Genomic DNA, 25,042 nt, shown 5'->3' on the forward strand with positions numbered 1-25,042 from the left:
GTCAGTCTTCTTCTTGAAGATCCATTTATTCTCAATTGCTTGCCGATCATTGGGCAAGTCAACCAAAGTCCATACTTTGTTCTCATACATGGATCCCATCTCAGATTTCATGGCTTCAAGCCATTTTGCGGAATCTGGGCTCACCATCGCTTCTTCATAGTTCGTAGGTTCATCATGATCTAGTAGCATGACTTCCAGAACAGGATTACCGTACCACTCTGGCGCAGATCTCACTCTGGTTGATCTACGAGGTTCAGTAGTATCTTGTTCTGAAGTTTCATGATCATTATCATTAGCTTCCTCACTAATTGGTATAGGTGTCACAGAAACAGGTTTCTGTGATGTACTACTTTCCAATAAGGGAGTAGATAGAGTTACCTCGTCAAGTTCTACTTTCCTCCCACTCACTTCTTTCGAGAGAAACTCCTTCTCCAGAAAGTTTCTGAATTTAGCAACAAAAGTCTTGTTTTCGGATCTGTGATAGAAGGTGTATCCAATAGTTTCCTTTGGATACCCTATGAAGACACATTTCTCCGATTTGGGTTCGAGCTTATCAGGTTGATGCTTTTTCACATAAGCATCGCAACCCCAAACTTTCAGAAACGACAACTTTGGTTTCTTACCAAACAATAGTTCATAAGGCGTCGTCTCAACGGATTTTGATGGTGCCCTATTTAACATGAATGCGGCCGTCTCTAGAGCGTATCCCCAAAACGATAGCGGTAAATCAGTAAGAGACATCATAGATTGCACCATATCTAGTAAAGTACGATTACGGCGTTTGGACACACCATTACGCTCTGGTGTTCTGGGTGGCGTGAGTTGCGAAACTATTCCATATTGTTTCAAATGTACACCAAACTCGTAACTCAAATATTCTCCTCCACGATCAGATCATAGGAATTTTATTTTCTTGTTATGATGATTTTCAACCTCACTCTGAAATTCTTTGAACTTTTCAAACATTTCAGACTTGTGTTTCATTAAGTAGATATACCCATATCTGCTTATGTCATCTGTGAAGGTGAGAAAATAACGATATCCACCACGAGCCTCAACATTCATCGGACCACATACATTTGTATGTATGATTTCCAACAAATCTGTTGCTCTCTCCATAGTACCGGAGAACGGTGTTTTTGTCATCTTACCCATAAGGCACGGTTCGCAAGTACCAAGTGATTCATAATCAAGTGGTTCCAAAAGCCCATCAGTATGGAGTTTCTTCATGCGCTTTATACCGATATGACCCAAACGGCAGTGCCACAAATAAGTTGCACTATCATTATCAACTCTGCATCTTTTGGCTTCAACACTATGAATATGTGTGTCACTACTATCGAGATTTAATAAGAATAGACCACTCCTTAAGGGTGCATGACCATAAAAGATATTACTCATGTAAATAGAACAACCATTATTCTCTGATTTAAATGAATAACCGTCTCGCATCAAACAAGATCTAGATATAATGTTCATACTTAACGCTGGCACCAAATAACAATTATTTAGGTCTAATACTAATTCCGAAGGTAGATGTAGAGGTAGCGTGCCGACTGCGATCACATCGACTTTGGAACCATTTCCCACGCGCATCGTCACCTCGTCCTTAGCCAATCTTCGCTTAATCCGTAGTCCCTGTTTCGAGTTGCAAATATTAGCAACAGAACCAGTATCAAATACCCAGGTGCTACTGCGAGCATTAGTAAGGTACACATCAATAACATGTATATCACATATACCTTTGTTCACCTTGCCATCCTTCTTATCTGCCAAATACTTGGGGCAGTTCCGCTTCAAGTGACCAGTCTGCTTGCAGTAGAAGCACTCAGTTTCAGGCTTAGGTCCAGGTTTGGGTTTCTTCTCTTGAGTAGCAACTTGCTTGCTGTTCCTTTTGAAGTTCCCCTTCTTCTTTCCTTTGCCCTTTTTCTTGAAACACTACAAGAATCCTGTTAATACGTGACGGTACAAATCCGTCATGGACTAGTGTTAAATCGTCAAGGAAGAACATGCGTGACGGATTTGAAATCTGTCATGTATATCACGTCATAATTTGATCACAATGCTATCCTTGACGGATCTGTGAAACCGTCACTGATTCTTGACAGCTTTTGACCGTCATGGATGGCACTTACCTGACATGCTCATAACGGCGTTAACTTTTCTACCACATCATCATTTGACATGGATCTGACGTGGCGGCCCATGAACTTAGCAGCCCAATTAAAATTATGGCCCATTATTTTCCATCTCAATGCAAGACCTACCCCCCATGTAGTCGGCCCAATTGGAATTTCAGCCCATTAAATTTCAAATCGGTCCAAGCCCGACTAATTTCAGCCATATAGATTAGCCCATCTCGCAATTCTCTTGGTCCATGATTTTTTTATTTTAAGCCAATATTTTTTTAAGAAAATACATGCTATGTGATTAAATAAAAGGAAAAAACCAAAAAGAATTACACACACCAGATGATACCATGTGGAGGAGCAAAAACACAAGAAACTTCAATGTACAAACAAGTGCTAGAGAACACTCTATGCTACTTTACAGTCATTGCCGCCTAGCGCTCAATAGACATCAACCGTGGGTCAATCCCATGCCATCCTGGACACAGATCCAGCCACCCCTGCCGACATCATTGAAGGAAAGCCAGCATATCGCCTCAACATATGCTCCCGAGGAACGGCGCGACGTTGCCTGCACATAGACAAACCGTAAGACTAACTCAAAAAAAATATCAAAAGTATGGGTTGAAGCATGGGTTTTCATCCATACACAAAACTGTACCAAAGGTAAAGTGAACTGTGCATGTCAGCTTCAAATAATGGTATTTTTACTGTGACACCAATGCAGCACAAGCTAGCAACTAACAACGTTTTCAGGATAACATAACATCACGTTCGAAATATCAAACATGAAAAGAAACAGTAGCACGGAAATGGATGATAAAAGATCCTGGTACATATATTCTTTCCCTTTCTTAAGTTCACAATACAACGTTCAGTCGCAATAGAGAGCAAATCAGTTCCATGGTTTGGTTCTATATATAGGTTGGTAAAAAAATGCTAGTCAATGCAAAAGGGTCCAGTCAGTTAACTAGTCATTCATAAAGTACAATCATGTGAAAAAAGAAGAGGAATAACAAGCCGCCCGACAATGATGCATACAGTATTATGAGATCTGAGATGTTCATGAAAACAACACAAAATGATAAAATTGGACCTGATTAAGACCATAGTGAAATCCAATGATGGACAGAAAGAAAAGCAATCCGAATATAGTGAGTTCCCTATTGTGTTGAGATGATTATATAGAAACAAATCATGTTGCCGCTGGCCATATCAAACATTTACGGATAGGGAGAAAGTGGCAGCTTTGGCGCCGCTGCTGTACTTTGGATGCGCCACGAGCACGCAGCCGCACCTGTACCTAGTTCCCTGGGACCTTGAGAACCTGTACCCATTGTTGACCGTCGTCCTCCCTGCGGTTTGGCCTCAAAAGATTTCTTCCACCTCTTGAGAAACCAGAAAATGAAATGCAAGATCATATCAAAATTGTACGGAAGAAAAATATATAGTCAACGTAACCAGTGTGACAAGTTGAAGGAAAATATAAGACATAAATTGCAATATTTATTTCTCACCAAAAAAATAACAAGAAAAAATATCTAGTCAGTCCAATTTAACAAAATCTGGACAGTAGCACGAGTATTTAACTGAAGATGTAGCAGGCAATCAAATGAATCTATGGTGAAGATAAATAAAATGAGGCACTCAACAACTTAGGCATGGGGTCGCGGTCGTTGATGGAGAGTGTTTGATGCTCCAAATCAAACAAACAAACAAATATGTTTAGCTCACCAAGAACAGGAGCACTAACCAAACAATCCCTATCCAGTAGAAATTTTAGGCAGTGACCAATGAGTAGATGAGTTAAAAAGTAAGAAATATGAATATTTTATGTAAGGTAAACATAAAAACATTTTTTGGTAGGACTAAAGAGCTCTTGGATGTTCTAAAGCGCAAAGAATTAGGTATACTATCCAGTAGGACTAGCGTCCAGCAAGCATTGACATGACACATATGTCATTAACAAAATGATAAGAGTATCAGGATCATTATGGTCTTGCTAAAGTGCCATGTTTGTTCTTTCTGCTTCATGGCTATCCTAAACAATGTTGGACTTAATCACGATTAGGTTAGCTTGTCCGGTACAGACTATTCATCCTGAGCCAAGTCGGTCATGTACTAGTAGAATATAGGTTCTGTATATATTGTACGTGGCTGCCCTGTAAACGTAAGTCAGATCAATATAGAAACAAAAGCAAAGGCTCGACACGGGCCTTTAGCTATCATCTCGGCGTCTCTGTGTTGGTTCGTGTTCACGTGTGTGCGTGCTAAACTAGCTCGTATCAGGCAAGCCGGCGGCTTGCAGTTTTGTACGTGCGTGTGCTAGCGTCCAAGAGAAAATCAATCGAGCAGTTTGCTAGGCTGCTTCGGTGTTACGTGCACTTCGTCTACGTCTACGTCTCCAACCAGTTACTCGGCAAGCTCGGAAAGTAATCGAGCTGTCTCGTACGCGTGTATCGCCAGAAAGTACTCGGCTACATCGGCGTGAGGTTGGGCCTGTGCCAACAAACAACCCCCTTCAAAACATGAAGAATAATAAAAAGCTAGTAAGGCGAAAATGCAGCAAACCAAGATGGCTTGGTCAAACGCTTCAACTAAAATCTAGTTGGGCTGGAATCTAAATGCAGTCTGTACACATTGCTTGCACATGTCAAATGAGCGATGAATGAATTATTTTTGCAGTACAGCAAGCAAACACTCCATTCACAAAAGAAGAAAGTCTGGTTTTACACAAGCAATGGTTAAAGATTGAATGTTCAGTGGCACACATAACATAATAGTAAACAAAGACGCCAATTGTGGCATCAGATTGGCAGCAATATTTAATCTTACTTGGGCATGAAGAGCTATGTATAAATTGAACCAAGCAAATGGATCAATTTGGCCTAAGCAGGACCAACTATGAAAAATAAGTTGAAAGCTAGCTCGGTTGATAAATTTGTTATAGCTAAAACAAAACAAAAACAGGGCCTTAACCATCCATCTCTCTCTCTGAAACCAACCATCCATGCATGTACAAAGTAAACTGAAACCAAATCCAATCTGCTCCATGGATAGGATAGGATCAGATTGGACCAAAGCAAACTAGTTTGCTAGCTAGGCAAGGGGAGGTAAACTAAAATGCTGCAAAGGGGAAGGAAGGTCGTTCGTCTTACCACCACGTTGGTACAGGGGTGCCGGATATGGCTAGCCGTTGCGGATCTGAAGAAACAGTGGGAGAAGGGACACCTTACTTGCTCCATTGCGGCGTCCCTGCATCTATTGAGTTGCAGCTACGTGGGGAAGGAAATCAGGGAAGGAGATCAAATCGAATCGAATAGAAAAGATGGGCAAGGGCTGACCTTGAAGCGCAGCCATGTGTGTGCTCACGCAGCTCTCATGGCCTCCATTGATGGACGGTTAATCTGGGAAGGAAGGAAGAAGCCTCCCATGTTGACCTCCACCATGGGATCCTTGACGAGGCCCTCTTCTCAGTCATGGGAGGAAGATGGCTAGGGAGGGAGAGGACGCTGGTTGTGGCCGTGGCAGATCTGGCCGCCGCCCGACCCGCATTAACGGCATCGGCGCCGCGTGCACTAGGTTCGCCTTCAGGGGCGTCCCGCCTCTGGGAATGAGGCTATCATCGCGGCGGTTGGCGGATCTACTCCTAGAAGATGGCCATGGATGAGGAGGTGGCGGCGGCCATGGATGGGGAGGGTGGGGGATCTGGAAGAGGACAGTGAGAACAGGGGAGTCGGGGCGGACAAAGGAGAAGGAAGAAGTGGGCGGAGATCCACAGGGGAGTCGAGGAGGATAGAGTTGATTGCTTGCCGTTGGATCACAGAAGAGGAGACGGTCTAGATTTGCGATCCGTGGGACGGTTACCTCAACCAATCACAACGCGACTTTTCCCTCATGTTGGATTGCCACATCAGCACCATCCATCCATGACGGTCCGAATGGTGCATACGAACTAAAAATATAGGCCCAGTCAGTCGAGCCATGACGGTTTCCATGACGGTCGCTCTTTATCTGTCATAATTGGGCTACTGGTTTGGGGGGCCATCCTCATGTTGCTAATATATGACGGATTTTGTGACAAACCTGGTAAAACCGTCATAATTTGTGACAGTTTTCGAGAACGTCACCAGAATACTGTCATGGATTAACAGGTTTTTTGTAGTGAAACTAGTGGTCTTGTTGACCATCAACACTTGATGCTCCTTCTTGATTTCTACCTCCGCAGCTTTCAGCATTGCGAAGAGCTCGGGAATAGTCTTATTCATCCCTTGCATATTATAGTTCATCACGAAGCTCTTGTAGCTTGATGGCAGTGATTGGAGAATTCTGTCAATGACGCAATCATCTGGAAGATTAACTCCCAATTGAATCAAGTGATTATTATACCCAGACATTTTGAGTATATGCTCACTGAAAGAACTGTTCTCCTCCATCTTGCAGCTATAGAATTTATTGGAGACTTCATATCTCTCAATCCGGGCATTTGCTTGAAATATTAACTTCAACTCCTGGAACATCTCATATGCTCCATGACGTTCAAAACGTCGTTGAAGTCCCGATTCTAAGCCGTAAAGCATGGCACACTGAACTATCGAGTAGTCATCAGCTTTGCTCTGCCAGACGTTCATAACATCTGGTGTTACTCCAGCAGCAGGCCTGGCACCCAGCGGTGCTTCCAGGACGTAATTCTTCTGTGCAACAATGAGGATAAACCTCAGATCACGGATCCAATCGCATCATTGCTACTAACATCTTTCAACTTAGTTTTCTCTAGGAACATATGAAAATAAAACAGGGGAGCTAAACGCGAGCTATTGATCTACAACATAATATGCTAATACTACCAGGACTAAGTTCATGATAAATTTAAGTTCAATTAATCATATTACTTAAGAACTCCCACTTAGATAGACATCCCTCTAATCCTCTAAGTGATCACGTGATCCAAATCAACTAAACCATGTCCGATCATCACGTGAGATGGAGTAGTTTCAATGGTGAACATCACTATGTTGATCATATCTACTATATGATTCATGCTCGACCTTTCGGTCTCCAGTGTTCCGAGGCCATATCTGTTATATGCTAGGCTCGTCAAGTTTAACCTGAGTATTCCGCGTGTGCAACTATTTTGCACCCGTTGTATTTGAACGTAGAGCCTATCACACCCGATCATCACGTGGTGTCTCAGCACGAAGAACTTTCGCAACGGTGCATACTCAGGGAGAACACTTCTTGATAATTAGTGAGAGATCATCTTATAATGCTACCTTCAATCAAAGCAAGATAAGATGCATAAAAGATAAACATCACATGCAATCAATATAAGTGATATGATATGGCCATCATCATCTTGTGCTTGTGATCTCCATCTTCGAAGCACCGTCGTGATCACCATCGTCACCGGCGCGACACCTAGATCTCCATCGCAGCATCGTTGTCGTCTCGCCAATCTTATGCTTCCACGACTATCGCTACCGCTTAGTGATAAAGTAAAGCATTACAGCGCGATTGCATTGCATACAATAAAGCGACAACCATATGGCTCCTGCCAGTTGCCGATAACTCGGTTACAAAACATGATCATCTCATACAATAAAATTTAGCATCATGTCTTGACCATATCACATCACAACATGCCCTGCAAAAACAAGTTAGACGTCCTCTACTTTGTTGTTGCAAGTTTTACGTGGCTGCTACGGGCTTAAGCAAGAACCAATCTTACCTACGCATCAAATCCACAACGATAGTTTGTCAAGTTGGTGCTGTTTTAACCTTCGCAAGGACCGGGCGTAGCCACACTCGGTTCAACTAAATTTGGAGAAACTGTCACCCGCTAGCCACCTTTGTGCAAAGCACGTCGGGAGAACCGGTCTCGCGTAAGCGTACGCGTAATGTCGGTCCGGGCCGCTTCGTCCAACAATACCGCCGAACCAAAGTATGACATGCTAGTAAGCAGTATGACTTATATCGCCGACAACTCACTTGTGTTCTACTCGTGCATATAACATCAACACATAAAACCTAGGCTCGGATACCACTGTTGGGGAACGTGGTAATTTCAAAAAATTTCCTACGCACACGCAAGATCATGGTGATGCATAGCAACAAGAGGGGAGAGTGTGATCTACGTACCCTTGTAGACCGACAGCGGAAGCGTTAGCACAACGCGGTTGATGTAGTCGTACGTCTTCACGGCCCGACCGATCAAGCACCGAAACTACGGCACCTCGGAGTTTTAGCACATGTTCAGCTCGATGATGATCCTCGGACTCTGATCCAGCAAAGTGTCGGGGAAGAGTTCCGTCAGCACAACGGCGTGGTGACGATCTTGATGTACTACCGTCGCAGGGCTTCGCCTAAGCACCACTACAATATTATCGAGGACTATGGTGGAAGGGGGCACCGCACACGGTTAAGAATATGACCACATGGATCAACTTGTGTGTCTAGGGGTGCCTCTTGCCCCCGTATATAAAGGATCAAGGGGGGGGGTGCGGCCGGCCAGGAGGAGGGTGTGCCAGGAGGAGTCCTACTCCCACCGGGAGTAGGATTCCCCCCCTTTCCTAGTTGGAATAGGACTCGGGAGGGGGAAAGAGGAGAGAGAGAAGGAAGGGGGGCGCCGCCCCCCTCTCCTTGTCCTATTCGGACTAGGGGGAGGGGCGCGCGGCCCAGCCCTGGCCACCTCTCCTCTCTTCCACTAAAGCCCACTAAGGCCCATATACCTCCCGGGGGGTTCCGGTAACCTCCCGGTACTCACCCGGAACACTTCTGATATCCAAATATAGGCTTCCAATATATCAATCTTTATGTCTCGGCCATTTCGAGACTCCTCGTCATGTCCGTGATCACATCCGGGACTCCGAACAAACTTCGGTACATCAAAATGCATAAACTCATAATATAACTATCATTGAAACCTTAAGCGTGCGGACCCTACGGGTTCGAGAACAATGTAGACATGACCGAGACACGTCTCCGGTCAATAACCAATAGCGGAACCTGGATGCTCATATTGGCTCCTACATATTCTACGAAGATCTTTTATCGGTCAGACCGCATAACAACATACGTTGTTCCCTTTGTCATCGGTATGTTACTTGCCCGAGATTCGATCGTCGGTATCTCAATACCTAGTTCAATCTCGTTACCGCCAAGTCTCTTTACTCGTTCCGTAATACATCATCTCACAACTAACTCATTAGTTACAATGCTTGCAAGGCTTATGTGATGTGCATTACCGAGAGGGCCCAGAGATACCTCTCCGACAATCGGAGTGACAAATCCTAATCTCGAAATACGCCAACCCAACATGTACCTTTGGAGACACCTGTAGAGCACCTTTATAATCACCCAGTTATGTTGTGATGTTTGGTAGCACACAAAGTGTTCCTTCGGCAAACGGGAGTTGCATAATCTCATAGTCATAGGAACATGTATAAGTCATGAAGAAAGCAATAGCAACATACTAAACGATCGGGTGCTAAGCTAATGGAAGGGGTCGTGTCAATCAGATCATTCATCTAATGATGTGATCCCGTTAATCAAATAACAACTCTTTGTCTATGGTTAGGAAACATAACCATCTTTGATTAATGAGCTAGTCAAGTAGAGGCATACTAGTGACACTCTGTTTGTCTATGTATTCACACATGTATTATGTTTCCGGTTAATACAATTCTAGCATGAATAATAAATATTTATCATGATATAAGGAAATAAATAATAACTTTATTATTGCCTCTAGGGAATATTTCCTTCAGAACCAGCGCTTGCTTGGCGCGTGGGGCCGACTGCGTTCCTAGTCGACGCCCCCAGGTCGAGGCCAAAATCGCGCGAATTCAGCTATATTTCAAACAAATGTGTGCAAACTCGGTGATCTGGCACAAACTCGATGATATTTCATTGAAATTTGTACAAAAACAACATAAAAACATGCAAACTATGCCTACAACTACGCCCAAGGTTGTCAGAATCACGATTCTGTTAGACGATTCTACGACTTTACGATCCAAACTAACCCCTATGATTCTATGACTTTAGGTCTTAAAATCTACGTTTCTACGATCCTGATAGTGAAGATTCTATGATTTGCGATCCTACCATCGAAGCTCCGATCCGATTCGAAATCACGATTCTGACAACCTGCCTATGCCTATCCCTGCTATGCCGCCGCCATCCCTACTTCACCCCTGGCCAGGGTCGCCGACGCACGGTGGGGGGTTGGACGGGCCGGCCTCGTCCTCCTCGCCACTGTCGAGGACGACGATGCCACCCTCCTCGCGTCCGCGGCGCCGGGCCTAGAGCTCCGCGTATGCCCGGCGCTGGCGGAGCACCTGCTCGCGGACGTAGTCCTCCCTCGCCCACTTGAGGGCGGCCTCTTCATTGGGGGCCACCATGTCTGCGTGCTCCGGCTTCATGGGGAGTAGCCCCGGCTCGGGCTTCGGGCGGACCAGGCGGAGGGAACGCGGGGAGGGGCAGGCACCCTCGTTGATGACGAGGGCGCCGCTGCGGGTGCGGCGTCGAAGCGGCATCTCTTCCAGCTCCGGCTTGACGGGGCGGAGCGCTGGCGAGCCGGAGGAGAGCGAGCCGGAGCCCGACGACGAGGACATCCCCGGCTCCATTCGTCGTGGCGTCCAGGAGCTGCCACGGCGGCGAGAGAAGGACGGTCGCAATGGGTACTCGAGGCGCGGCGTGTTGCCGGCCTTGATGTGGTCGAGGACGGCCTCGAGGGTGCGGCCGGGCATGCCCCACCACTCGCACCGCCCGTCGGCGTTGAGGCGTCTGCGGGGGATGATGTCTTTGGTGGAGGCGATCTGGTCTTCACGGCGGCGCTCGAAGTACATCGTCCATAGCGTGTGGCTGTCGGCGGCGTACCTCGGCTCGTTCCACTGTGCCTCCGTCAACGACGAGCAGATGCAGACGATCTCAGCCCGCCGTGTAGCCCCTTCAGGCACCGGGAAGCCGGCGGCCCTCAACTTCCACGACCCTGGCACACGCATGTCCGGGGGCGCCGGATAGTCGGCCTCGTAGAGGAGGCGCGCCTCCAGCTCTTGGAGATGGCAGCGGCCGAAACCGTTCGCCGCCGCGCCGTCGCGTGGTGAGGGAGTCCTGGATTAGGGGGTGTTCGGATAGCCGAACTATACCTTCAAGCCAGACTCCTGGACTATGAAGATACAAGATTGAAGACTCCGTCCCGTGTCCGGAAGGGACTTTCCTTGGCGTGGAAGGCAAGCTTGGCGATATGGATGTTCAGATCTCCTACCATTGTAACCGACTCTATGTAACCCTAACCCTCTCCGGTGTCTATATAAACCGAAGGGTTTTAGTCCGTAGGACGACATACACATCAGCAATCATACCATAGGCTAGCTTCTAGGGTTTAGCCTCTCTGATCTCGTGGTATATCAACTCTTGTAATACCCATATCATCAATATTAATCAAGCAGGACGTAGGGTTTTACCTCCATCGAGAGGGCCCGAACCTGGGTAAAACTTCGTGCCCCTGCCTCCTGTTACCATCCGGCCTAGACGCACAGTTCGGGACCCCCTACCCGAGATCCGCCGGTTTTGACACCGACATTGGTGCTTTCATTAAGAGTTCCTCTCTGCCGTCGCCGTCAGGCCCGATGGCTCCTACGATCATCAATGGCGATGTAGTCCAGGGTGAGACCTTCCTCCCCGGACAGATCTTCGTCTTTGGCGGCTTTGCACTGCGGGCCGATTCACTTGGCCATGTAGAGCAGATCGAAAGCTACGCCCCTGGCCGTCAGGTCAGATTCGGAAGTTTAAACTACATGGCCGACATCCGCGGGGACTTGATCTTCGACGGATTCGAACCACTGCCGAGCGCGCTGCACTGTCACGACGAGCATGATCTAGCTCTGCCGCCGAACAGAGCCCTAGAGGCCGCACCCGCATCAGCGCCGACCACTAGTTCAGAGCTGACTGCGTCGATCGAGGATGGGCGGTTGGATGCCACCTCGGGGGCTGCGATCCCAACGGCGGTTGAGCCGAACACCAGCCCCGTACTCTGCAAGACTCGCGACTCCATGGAGCCGAATTCTTCTCCGGACTCCGAACTCTCCGCGCCCCTGCCGAGCGAATCCGATTGGGCGTCGATCATGGAGTTCACAGCCACGGACGTCTTTCAGCACTCGCCTTTCGGCGATATCTTGAAATCAGTAAAGTCTCTCTCTTTGTCAGAAGAGCCCTGGTCGGACTACGGTCAACAAGGTTGGGGTACGGACGACGAAGAAATTCAAAACCCACCCACCACCCACTTTGTAGCCACTGTCGACAACTTAACCGACATGCTCGACTTCGACTCCGAAGACATCGACGGTATGGACACCGATGAAGGAGATGATGAAGAACCAGCGCCTACTAGGCCCTGGAAAGCCACCTCGTCATATGACATATACATGGTGGACACCCCAAAAGAGGGAGAGGGCGATGGAACAGCGGAGGATGACCCCTCCAAGAAACAGCAAAAGCGCCGGCGTCAGCGGCGCCGCTCAAAATCCCGCCAACACAAAAACGGCGATTCCAGCACGGGAGATAATAATACCCCGGAAAGCGCCGAAGAACATCCCCCGAGCAAGATTTAGCACAGGAGGATGGAGAAACCAGCCCTCATGAGAGAGCGGCTGACAGAGAGGTCGAGGACGATAATTGTATGCCTCCCTCCGAAGACGAGGCAAGCCTCGACGACGACGAATTCGCCGTGCCAGAGGATCCCGTCGAACAAGAGCGTTTTCAACGCAGGCTTATGGCCACGGCAAGAAGCCTCAAGAAAAAACAGCAACAACTTAAAGCTGATCAAGATCGGCTAGTCGATAGATGGACTGAAGTCCTTGCGGCCGAAGAGCATAAACCCGAACGCCCCTCCAAGTGCTACCCGAAGCGCAGGTTGCTACCCCGATTAGAGGAGGAAGCACTCGACGCGGCCGACAGGCCACCTCGTGGCCGCGACAGAGAGGCCTCATGGCCCTCCACCCAAGCCGCACCCCGTACCAAGGCACGGGAATATGCGCCGGACTTACGAGACATGTTGGAGGACAAGGCAAGGCAAACAAGATCGATCTACGGATCGCGTAGGCGCCCCACGGCTCGAGACGATAACCGTCACGCCGGCCACAAATTCGGCAGGGCCGAACACAGTAGACAAAGCTCATTGGAGCTACGTCATGATATCGCCCAGTACAGAGGCGCCGCACACCCATTGTGCTTCACAGACGAAATAATGGATCATCAAATCCCCGAGGGTTTCAAACCCGTAAACATCGAATCATATGATGGCTCAACAGATCCCGCGGTATGGATCGAGGATTATCTCCTTCATATCCACATGGCCCGCGGCGATGATTTCCACGCCATCAAATACCTCCCACTCAAGCTTAAAGGACCAGCCCGGCAGTGGCTTAACAGCCTGCCAACAGGGTCAATCAGCTGTTGGGAGGACCTGGAAGCCGCATTCCTCGACAATTTCCAGGGCACTTATGTGCGACCCCCAGACGCTGACGACCTAAGCCACGTAATTCAGCAGCCAGACGAATCGGCCAGGCAATTCTGGACACGGTTCCTAACAAAGAAAAATCAAATACTCGACTGTCCGGACGCAGAGGCCTTAGCAGCCTTCAAGCATAATATCCGTGACGAGTGGCTTGCCCGGCACCTAGGACAGGAGAAGCCGAAATCTATGGCAGCACTCACGGCACTCATGACCCGCTTTTGCGCGGGAGAAGACAGCTGGCTTGCTCGTAGCAACAATATGACCAAGAACCCTGGTCGTTCGGACACCAGGGACATTAGTGGCAGGTCGCGTCGCAACCAGCAGAAGCGCCGCATCAACGGCGACAATGCTAAGGATACGGCAGTTAATGCCGGATTCAGAGGCTCTAAATCCGGTCAGCGGAAAAAGTCATTCAAAAGGAATCCTAGGGGCCCGTCCAGCTTGGACCGAATACTCGACCGCTTGTGCCAAATACATGGCACCCCCGAAAAGCCGGCCAATCACACCAACAGGGACTGTTGGGTGTTCAAGCAGGCAGGCAGATTAAGCGCCGACAATGAAGACAAGGGGTTGCATAGCGATGACGACGAGGAGCCCCGGCCGCCGAACAACAATGGACAGAAGGGTTTTCCCCCACAAGTGCGGACGGTGAACATGATATACGCCACCCACGTCCCCAAAAGGGAGCGGAAGCGCGCGTTAAGGGACGTATACGCGGTAGAGCCAGTCGCCCCAAAGTTCAACCCATGGTCCTCCTGCCCGATCACCTTTGATCGAAGAGACCATCCCACTAGCATCCGTCATGGCGGATTCGCCGCATTGGTTCTCGACCCAATTATTGACGGATTTCATCTCACTAGAGTCCTTATGGACGGCGGCAGTAGCCTGAACCTGCTTTACCAGGATACAGTGCGGAAAATGGGCATAGATCCCTCGAGGATTAAGCCCACCAAAACGACCTTTAAAGGCGTAATACCAGGTGTAGAGGCCAGCTGTACAGGCTCAGTCACACTTGAAGTGGTCTTCGGATCTCCGGATAATTTCCGAAGCGAGGAGTTAATCTTCGACATAGTCCCGTTCCGCAGTGGCTACCATGCACTGCTCGGGCGAACCGCATTCGCCAAGTTCAATGCGGTCCCGCACTACGCATACCTTAAGCTCAAGATGCCAGGCCCTCGAGGAGTAATTACGGTCAATGGAAACACCGAACGCTCCCTCCGAACGGAGGAGCACACGGCGGCCCTTGCAGCGGAAGTACAAAGCAGCCTCTCCAGGCAGTTCTCCAGTCCGGCCATTAAACGTCCGGACACCGTCAAGCGCGCCCGGAGTAACCTACAACAAGACCGCCTGGCACGTTCCGAGCAGGCGTAGCAATGCGGCCCCAACCCCAACCCCCGCAAAAAGGCGACGCCAGTACTTCGCGTACATAACTACGCTCTAGAAATACCATGGGCATAGGGGGAGGGGCACCATCACGGCACGCCCAAAACACGGCTTAAACCGCACCAGGGGCTGCCGATTTTTTTTTTACTTTTCTCTTACTTCCAGGACTCTACTCTTCGGAAGGCCTGTTCGGCAGTTTAATTGTCGCACAAACGATGCAAGGACCAGGGAAGCAGACAAGCCATGCCGCATTACGGAAATCCCAGGTGGTCTCTAACACGAGCAGTATACCTGTTTCGCATACTATTCCGCAACTTGCCCCTGTAGCAGACATGTTAAATAGTCCAACTTTTTCGTTTATCGCATTACTTGTATCGTTCTGCTTTGATCACAGTTATTTTAATGAACAATGCATAGCTTTTGTCTATTTTTTGCATTACCTTTTTATATATATATGTTCCTTAATGACATGCTGCACCCGTACACTTTGGTACGGCCAAAATACGCCAGGGGCTTCAGTACCCCTCAACATGGTGTGAGAAGTCCGAACACTTTCACAAGTGCGGCACCCCGAATTTATAGCATTATATGCATCGGCTCCGAATCATGTCTTGGGTCAATAGTTGGGTTTGCCCGGCTCCTATGTTTTGGTGCCTTACGTTCCGCTATATCGGCTAAGGTAGCACTAGGAGAACCACTGCGATTGTGCCCCAGTTGAGCTGGGCCGAGCACCTCAGTGGAGAAAGCTAAAATTGACCGTCATGATGAGGCGAGAGCTGGTCGCTGTTCGAGAGGTCTTTTCGAGTCCTTAAAGACTTATGTCGCTTAGGGCGAGGAGTCGGCTCTGTCCGGCCAAGGCGTGGATAGCGCCCCGAACTCGGTCTTCCGAATACTAGAGGCTTCGCCGAAATTTAAAATTATAGAATTCTATGGCTAAGTGAGAGTGTTCACGCATTATAGTCTGATTGTCTCGTTCGTTGGGCTGAGTGCCTCCCTCGAAGGACCCAAATATGGGAAAAAGAGTGCCCAGGTTTATCCCCGAACACCCCAGCACTAGCGGCAAGGGGGCAGAAGCCGACGACTCGCCATCTCTCAGTATTGATAAACAGCCGCACAGAAGGTAATATTTTAAATTCAAGAAGCATTGCTTAGCGCATATGAACAAGTTTCCAGCGCACAGGATAACACGAGCGGGTTTTACTCAAAAAAATACATCCTTGGTACATTCATCTGCAACAAGGCGGGCACCCTTCAGAACATCCTTATAATAATTCTCGGGCTTGCGATGTTCTTTCCCCGGCGGTGGCCCGTCCTTCACAAGCTTCTCCGCATCCAGCTTGCCCCAGTGCACCTTAGCACGGGCAAGGGCCCTACAGGCACCTTCAATGCAGACGGAGCGCTTGATTTCTTCAAGCCTCGGACAGGCCTCCACTAGCCGCCGCACCAGCCCGAAATAGCTCCCAGGCAGAGCCTCTCTAGGCCAGAGCCGAACTAGGAGGCCCTTCATGGCCTGTTCGGCCGCCTTGTGGAGCTCGACCAGTTGCTTCAGCTGGTCGCTCAGGGGAACGGGGTGTCCGGCCTCAGTGTACTGAGACCAGAACACCTTCTCCGTCGAGCTGGGCTCGATAGAATGCGGCGGCATCGGATACACTCCGGGGAAGAACTGCAAGTGCCCCTGGAGAGCTCCGGATTCGGGTAAGTATCAAGTAACTCACGTTTATATGTTTACTTTGCATAAAAAATGCCTTACCCGCAGCTAATGTCTTCACCTAATCCAACTCCTGGAGGGTCTTCTGGGACTCGGTCTTGGCAGACTTGGCATTTTCAATAGCTGCCGCGAGCTCGGACGCTCGTGTCTTCGAGTCAAGCTCCAAACTCTCATGTTTCTTCATGAGAACCTAGAGCTCTTGCCGCACCTTGCCAACCTCAGCCTCATACCTCTCCCGCTCGGTGCGCTCCATGGCCGCACTCTTCTCGGCCTCGAGCAGCGCTTGCTTAAGGGTCGCCACCTCAGACGTGGCCCCTACAATAGCCATGTCAATCTTGTCATTTTTTGCAATTGCACCTTTTTTATATACGTATTCAAACAGGGTATTTCTTACCTTCCTTCTCCTCGAGCTGCTTCTTGGCATGCCTGAGCTCTTGCTCGGACTTCTCGAGGCTTTGCTTCAGCACATCCACTTCCGCAGTCAGTGTGGCGGACGCTAGCAGAGAAGCCTGCATACGCATATTGACTCCTTTTGTTAGACTCCTGCGAATTCTTTGATCCTCTATTCGGCTTTTCTTCCCGAACGCCCAACAGAGCATCAGGGAATACTGTCTATGTGGTAATATTATTTAAACATTCTTTACTTACCTCAAAGCCTGTTAAAAGGCTTGTACAAGCTTCAGGCAGTCCGCTTTTGGCAGACTGAACCTTCTGGATCACCGCACTCATAATAGTGCGGTGCCCCTCGTTAATGGAGGCACCTTGGAGCACCTCCAACATATTGTCCGGCACCTCCGGTTGGACGGAGGTCACCGGCACGGTAGGCTTGCTCCTCTTGGAAGGAGGTCGCCCGCCGGACTCTGGAATCTTTGAAGATTCTGGAGCTGTGTCCGGCCTTAAGCTGGACTTGGAGCCCTGGGGGGTTTCCTCCCCTTTACTCCTGGAGTCCGGGAGGTCGCCTTGCGGCGCTTCCAGGACCACCTCCTCCCTGCTTGGAACCTGTTGGGACAACACGTCGGTGTCGCCCGTAGGGCGGGGGAGGAAGCCGTCGGAAGCGAGTTCACCTCCGATGAGTCCAGTGAGCCGCTCGACGACGCGCCGAGCCGGTCTTTGGGTGGGCTGCATAAACACATTCGACATAAGGGAAAGCTATGCAATAAACAAATGCTATGAGTCACTCCGATATCCGGATACTTACGATTTCGCCAGGGGCTTGGCCCTGGGCTTCCACTCCTCTTCGTTGCCGTCGGTGTCGGTGGAGCAGTTCGGAGGAAGGGTTTTCCCCTTGTTGGACCCTCCGGCCTCCTCAGAGAGGGCGGCCTTCCTTTTCTTCTCTCCTCTCACTGGAGGGGGAGAGGTCTCTTCTTCTTCCTCCTCGTCTTCACGAGAGGAAGGCGCTTCGGGACCGTCAGATGACGAATCCGACACCTCCTAGCGCCGGGCGCTCTTTCGAGTCCCCGTGGCCCTTTTCGTGGCCTTATTCTCCGGCACCACGTAGGGTGCCAGAACCAGCAGCTTCGCCAAATGGGCGTCCGCTGGGCCTTCGGGCAAAGGAGCCGGACAGTTGATCTATCTGGACGTCACCTCCCAATCCTATCAAAAATAAGGGAACTCAGATCCCGCATAGAGTCAAACTATGAAAAACTAATACCCTGTAAAAGGACAAAAACAGCTTACCGCATGGGCGTGATGATGAGTACTGAATCCGCGATCCTCGGCAGCGGATGCGGGAGCCTCGGCGCCCTTGAAAAGCATCCTCCAGGCATCTTCGTACGTCGTGTCGAAGAGCCTGTTAAGAGTTTGATGCTGCACCGGGTCGAACTCCCAAAGGTTGAAGGCCCGTCGTTGACATGGGAGGATCAGGCGGACGAGCATAACCTGGACTACGTTGACAAGCTTGAGCTTTTTGTCCACCAGGTTTTGAATGCATGTTTGGAGTCCGGTCAGCTCTCCTTTTTTACCCCAAGATAGGCCTGTCTCCTTCCAGGACGTGAGCCGCGTGGGGGGCCGGATCGGAACTCAGGGGTTGCGAACCATTCGGCGTCGCGCGGCTCGGTGATGTAAAACCACCCTGATTGCCACCCCTTCAGGGTCTCCACAAAGGAGCCCTCGAGCCACAGGACGTTGGCCATCTTGCCAACCATGGCGCCGCCGCACTCCGCCTGGCTGCCGCGCACCACCTTCGGCTTGACGTTGAAGGTCTTTAGCCATAAGCCGAAATGGGGGCGGATGCGGAGGAAAGCCTCGCACACGACGATAAACGCCGAGATGTTGAGGACGAAGTTCGGGGCCAGATTGTGGAAATCCAGGCCGTAGTAGAACATGAGCCCCCGGACAAATGGATGCAGAGGGAAGCCCAGTCCGCGGAGGAAATGGGGGAGAAATACCACCCTCTCATGGGGCCTAGGAGTGGGGATGAGCTGCCCCTTTTCGGGGAGCCGGTGCGCGATGTCGCTGGCCAGATATCCGGCCTTCCTCAGCTTTTTTATGTGTCCCTCCGTGACGGAGGAGACCATCCACTTGCCTCCCGCTCCGGACATGACTGGAGAAGGTTGAGGTGGTAGTGCGGACTTGGGCGCTGGAGCTCGAGTGCGCAAGAATGGATAGGCAGAGGAGGAAGAAGGCGTGGGTGAAAAGGTGGATCCTTATCCCCTTATATGGGTGGACGCGACTACATGTCCCCACCAGCCTGGTAAAACTTGCTTATCTCCAAGCGCCGTAATCAAAGGCGCGGTTGGGTTACCCACGCCCGTATTGATGAGAATCCCGAAATGAGGGGACACGATCTCTGCTTCAACAAGACGTGCCAAGGAAACCGCCTCGCACAACGCGCTGAGGTGGGATAATTAAATGGATAAAGGCTTGGCCGTAGCGTGTCGCACCACGGAATACGTCAGCAGATTAGATTTGTGTTAATATTATTATTCTCTCTATGGCAATATGTGGAAACTTATTTTGCAGAGCTGGACACTATCTTTGTGTTCAAAATCTTCTATGAAGTACTTGGAGGAGGAACCCGCCTTGCAATGCCGAAGACAATCTGCGCGCCGGACTCGTCGTCATTGAAGCCTGGTTCAGGGGCTACTGAGGGAGTCCTGGATTAGGGGGTGTTCGGATAGCCGAACTATACCTTCAAGCCGGACTCCTGGACTATGAAGATACAAGATTGAAGACTCCGTCCCGTGTCCGGAAGGAACTTTTCTTGGCGTGGAAGGCAAGCTTGGCGATACGGATGTTCAGATCTCCTACCATTGTAACCGACTCTATGTAACCCTAACCCTCTCCGGTGTCTATATAAACCGGAGGGTTTTAGTCCGTAAGACGACATACACATCAACAATCATACCAGAGGCTAGCTTCTAGGGTTTAGCCTCTCTGATCTCGTGGTAGATCAACTCTTGTAATACCCATATCATCAATATTAATCAAGCAGGACGTAGGGTTTTACCTCCATCGAGAGGGCCCGAACCTGGGTAAAACTTCGTGCCCCCTGCCTCCTGGTACCATCCGGCCTAGACGCATAGTTCGGGACCCCCTACCCGAGATCCGCCGGTTTTGACACCGACACCTGGGAACCTCTCAGCCATTGCTTGTTGGCGGGAAGGGGGGGTGTTTGCTTTGCGTGGCGATGCGAGGTGATGTGTGGCAGCTGTGGCGTTCACCGGCGAGGAGATTGGCTTTTATAGCCGCAGCGGGGTGTCGACTGCCTGCATGCCGGGCGACGCATGGTGGGAGCGGGCGGGACGCGCGTCGGTGGCGCTTCACTGCGCCGCCCGTGAGGCATCAATGGGGGCTGACCGGCGCGGCAGCGTGGCAGCCTTGGCATTGATTCCTATGGGAACCGAGGCGATGAGGACGACAAAGCGGCGTCTCGCTGACTTGGCGGGCCCATCCCCGTTCGCGCCAAAAACGCATTCCCGAGCACCCCTAGGTGCCCCAACGCGCCGGATTTGGCCTAGGTCCGCCGGCGCCAGTTTTGACCCAAACCGGTGAAAAACAAACTCCTGGGCGAGATTGGGCCATTTTCGGTCACCGGCACAAAAAAAATGCCTGGGGGCTGTTGGGGGCGCGGCCGGAGATGCTCTAATATGATCACAGGTTGTAGTATCCTAGATTATATGTTTATTTCTTGTTGTTTCCCTTTTTTTTAAAAACTCAGGTCTCACGAAGCCGTTCTTGATTCTTTAGGCCAATTCCACCGCACGACCCCAAATGAACGTCCGTTTTGTTCGGATTTCGTTCGTTTGGGGTGGCGATAGGTGTCAAAAAGGACATGCGCGTCTGGCTTCTGTTCGACGCGCCCATCGCGGCTACCAACCCCAAATTGCCAGTTGCCCCCACGCCCACTGTAGCATGCCGTGGCCGCTCGCGCTCGCTCGCCGGGGCCGTCGGCAACCGCGCCCCCCGCCTGCTCGCCCGCCTACCGGCCGGCAACCGCGCCCCCCGCCTGCTCGCCTGCGTGCAGCCGCCGCCCGTGCCGCCTCGCAGCTCGCCATCTCGACCGCGCCCGCGCTGCCCCGACGCCGCGCTCGCCGCCACCATGTCGCGCCCGCCCGATCGCGTCCACCCGCGCTCGCCCGGCCACGCCTGCCGTCGTGCCCGCCTCCCACGCGTGCGCTCGCACCCGCCTGCAGGCCGCGTCCGAGAGCTCCGGCGCGAGGTCTTGCTCCGCACAGCGCGCCCGCGTCCTCCGCCCCGCCCCAGCCGCTGCGCCGCGCCCCGACCCTGGCCGCCGCGAGCTCGGTCGCGGTCGCGCCCTGCTCCGCGCGCTCGGCTCCGCCCCGCCCCGGCCGCGGCCGCACCCAGCTCCGCGCGCTCGGCCGCCCACGCGCGCCCGCGCCCCAGCCGCTGCGCCGCGCCCCGGCCTTGGTCGCGGCAAGCTTGGCCGCGGCCGCGCGCGCTCCGTCCCACCTCGGCCGCGACGAGCTCGGCCGCGCCCGCGCGTTCCCCGCCCCGCCAGCGACGCGCCCCGCCACGCCCGCTCGGCCCTGCAGCCGCCGCGCCGCGCCCCGCACGCTCGCCTCGCCCCTGCGCGCGCCTGCCCGCGCCCCGAGGCCGCCCGCGCGCCGCAGCCTGCTCGCCCGCTCCCCGCCGCGCCCGCTCACTCGCCCCTGCCATCATGCTCCGGTGCTGCTGCGGCATCGCAAGGAAGCGAGAGAGAGAGAGAGAGTAGAGAGAGAAAAGTGTGGTAGGTGGGAGAGAGGTTGACATATGGACCCGACCGGACACGAGCGGACGAGGACGAGGCTGCTGCGTCCGTTTTCTGTCCGGTTTGGCCCCAAAACGAGACCAACTTTGGTCCAGGAATGGGATGAAACGGACACGAAGCGGACGAAAAAGCAAAATGGGGTCTGCCGATGGGCCGTCTGATTTATCCGTTTTACCCCAAACGGACGGAAGCGGACATGATAGGGTCGCGCGGTGGAGTTGGCGTTAGTGCCGCCGCAATGTGCAATGCTACGCTAATGGATTTGCGCATTTTAGTCGGCTCACACAAAATCGAAAGCGACAGGCGTTTAGCGATATGGCACTTGAAAGGGCACGAAGATTTGTTTAATTAATTCGGGGCAGGGTCAACCAGGAAGAAATGCGGGAGTTGTCAAAAAAACAAGAGGAAGAAATGCGGGAGAGGTTATCTTGCAGGGTTAATGCCGCGTGATGATCATCTTGACGCCTTCTCGCTCTTCACAAATCACAAGAGCCGTAAAATTGGAGCTCAAATGCGTACGTGAACACAGACCTGATCACATCAGATGAGATGAATTATTGCCTTTTTGGTTTGTCCCTGTCCAAATCCGCTGACGGACGAGCCAGGGTTGCCATGCCAAAGGTCAGCCGTCATCTTCATCACCATATTGTATAGAAAAATATATGGAAAACATGATTCGTTTTTTTATGGAAAACTAACATCATTGGTCAGACATATCATAGAGGATACTGTGGATCATGGTAGACGGAAACTCCATGGAAGAATATCAATCATACGCCGGCGATACGGCAGTGAATCTGGAGCTCCAGCAGAAACTTTCTCTTTCTCTTGTGAGAGAGGAAGATGGCATTCCATCCGTTTGGATTAGATCGCGCCGATTAGTAGCAAAATTGAATTAAGTAGACAAATCTCTTTCCAACCCACTTGTTTGACTTTCGCGCGGCGCCCGCCACCACCACCCCCGAGCCCACCCCGCCGCCTATATATGCCGCCAAACCCGACGGCCACCACCCCAGAGCAGTAAACTCCGCTACAGCACACACAAACCAGAGAGACCACACCAGAAGGAGATCGGCCGCCCAGTTCAAAAAAAAAGGAGATCGGCCGCCGGAGATGGGCGCGAGCCTCCTGCAGGCGGTGGCGGCGCTGGTGAGCACGTGCACGCGGCGGCTGCAGCGGGCGGCGAGGAGGATGGGCAGCGGCAGGCCGGCCGTGGCGCCGTGGAGGAAGGCCTTCTCGCTGCCGACGGGCAAGGGGAAGGCCGCGGCGGGGCCGGAGGAGGAGGGCGGGCTGTGGAGGAAGGAGATACTCATGGGGGAGCGCTGCCAGCCGCTGGAGTTCTCCGGGGTCATCTACTACGACGCCGACGGACACCGCCTCGCGCAGCCGCCCCGCTCGCCCATGCGCAGCCCGCTCCCGGCGTCCTTCAAGCTCGCCGCCAACGCCGGCGTCCGTTAGCTAGCGTCCGTGCGGAGGCGCTCCTCCTCGTCGTCCTCCTTCCTTGGGCCGAGCAGAGTGGAAAGATGGCGAAGCTTGCTCTGTTTTTTGTCCGGTGAGAGAGGCAGAGTGTTCGTGTATATGTTGCTTCTTCTTAGTGCTTTGTTTGTTTTTCGTTTTTACTGGTATTGTAATGGTAATAGGAATTATAAACTACAGTACTTTTCTGCAAAACTTGGTGTTGCCTATGCAATTTTCTTTGATTGCAAAACTAGGTGCTCTGCTTGTGGGAGTTGATCAGCTAGGCAAATTATTCCATGGAGAATTCTTTTTTCTTCCAGACTACCCATATTTTCTTTAGAAATCCTCATGGTTTGTGTGCTAGATTGATCAGCGTGAGTGGTAAGATTAATATTTTCGCTTTAGTTCTACCTATCAGCCAGGTCACATGAGTCTATGTGTTCAACGAACCATACCGTAAATATTGTACCGTTTCCTCGTGTGCTCGCTTTGTTCGGCCTGTTTGGTGTCATGACATAGGTTTTTTAGAACGATATTTAGCCATTAGACCGGATTTTAAGAACCTGAGTACCTCGGAATCTACTTCATAAAGCTTAAAATAGAACAATAGGTCACACACGCACGCACACACACACTAATATTTTTAAAACAATTCGACAATTCATGGCCAGAGTATAAATGAGAAACTTAAAATACCCAGGTCACAAATGGTCTTATTACTTCAAACATTGCATGTGTAAGTTTCAACTCAATATATAGATGCATGCCCCAATGCACACTTGCATTTACGAAAATTGTAAAGTTTACGCAAAAACAAAACACTTTTTTTGGAGTTCTGAAAAAATTAAGCATTTCCTATCATGCACCTCTCCACTACATATTTCTCTTTAGTAATGACTATACGAAAAAAATGTCTTGAATTTTCATTGAAAGGATATTTAGTGTTTTCTTCTTTCCTTTTAGGCCCTTTTTCCCACTAATATATCCCTAGCTTTGTTATCAAGATTACCCAAATTGCTTCGATCATAAATCCACAGGCATAACTGATTCCTCATCGACACTAGCAAATTCTGCCGCGGATGAATTAAATATGGGCGCATGATTGCTCACATTGATATCATCCATGTTGACGTCAACATTGTCTTCTGGTATTAAGGATCCTCTCTCAATGATGCTTTCATCTCATCTAGTACCTCCTTACGTTTTCTTTTATCACATCCGGATGGATACTTTCTACCTAAACCCGATATGACGGTGCTAAAATTGAAAGTAAAATATTAGATTAATTACAGAAGATTTGAATCTAATACAATGACAAAATCTGCTAGGGCATAGTATAGTACCTTCTCTCTGTAGTCTAATTTAGCTATGTGTGCGCAATGATTTGATCACCTGAAAACAGATCCCTATTGACAGGGTCGATCGATCGATCGGAAATCGGGATTAGAAAAAGAAAGAAACAAGAAGAACAGGCGAGGGCAGAAGGCGTGCGAGAGAGGTACCTGCCGCGGTCATCGCGTCGGTTGTCAGGAGGTAGAGTTCAGATCTTGAACACGATTAGACGAACAAAGGTAGGGGACATGCAAAAGAGCAGGGAACGAGATGACCAAACGATCCGAAGGAAAAGGAAATCCTGC

At 50.6% G+C, this 25,042-nt stretch overlaps 1 protein-coding gene and 1 long non-coding RNA gene across 2 annotated transcripts; one reads left to right on the forward strand and one right to left on the reverse strand.

Moving 5' to 3' along the window:
- Window positions 1-3,049: 3,049 nt before the first annotated feature.
- On the reverse strand, window positions 3,050-25,042 carry LOC123150370 (uncharacterized). The gene is made up of 4 exons (XR_006475072.1): window positions 24,908-25,042; window positions 24,749-24,811; window positions 24,516-24,662; window positions 3,050-3,517 (listed from the first exon to the last, which is right to left on the reverse strand). It is a non-coding gene; the product is annotated as an uncharacterized lncRNA (long non-coding RNA).
- On the forward strand, window positions 22,935-23,618 carry LOC123150369 (uncharacterized). Its single transcript, XM_044570232.1, has one exon. The coding sequence runs from the start codon at window positions 23,061-23,063 to the stop codon at window positions 23,403-23,405; it is 345 nt and encodes a 114-aa protein (XP_044426167.1). The 5' UTR covers window positions 22,935-23,060; the 3' UTR covers window positions 23,406-23,618.

Source organism: Triticum aestivum, chromosome 7A, assembly GCF_018294505.1.
Source record: "Triticum aestivum cultivar Chinese Spring chromosome 7A, IWGSC CS RefSeq v2.1, whole genome shotgun sequence".
Classification (NCBI taxonomy): domain Eukaryota; kingdom Viridiplantae; phylum Streptophyta; class Magnoliopsida; order Poales; family Poaceae; genus Triticum; species Triticum aestivum.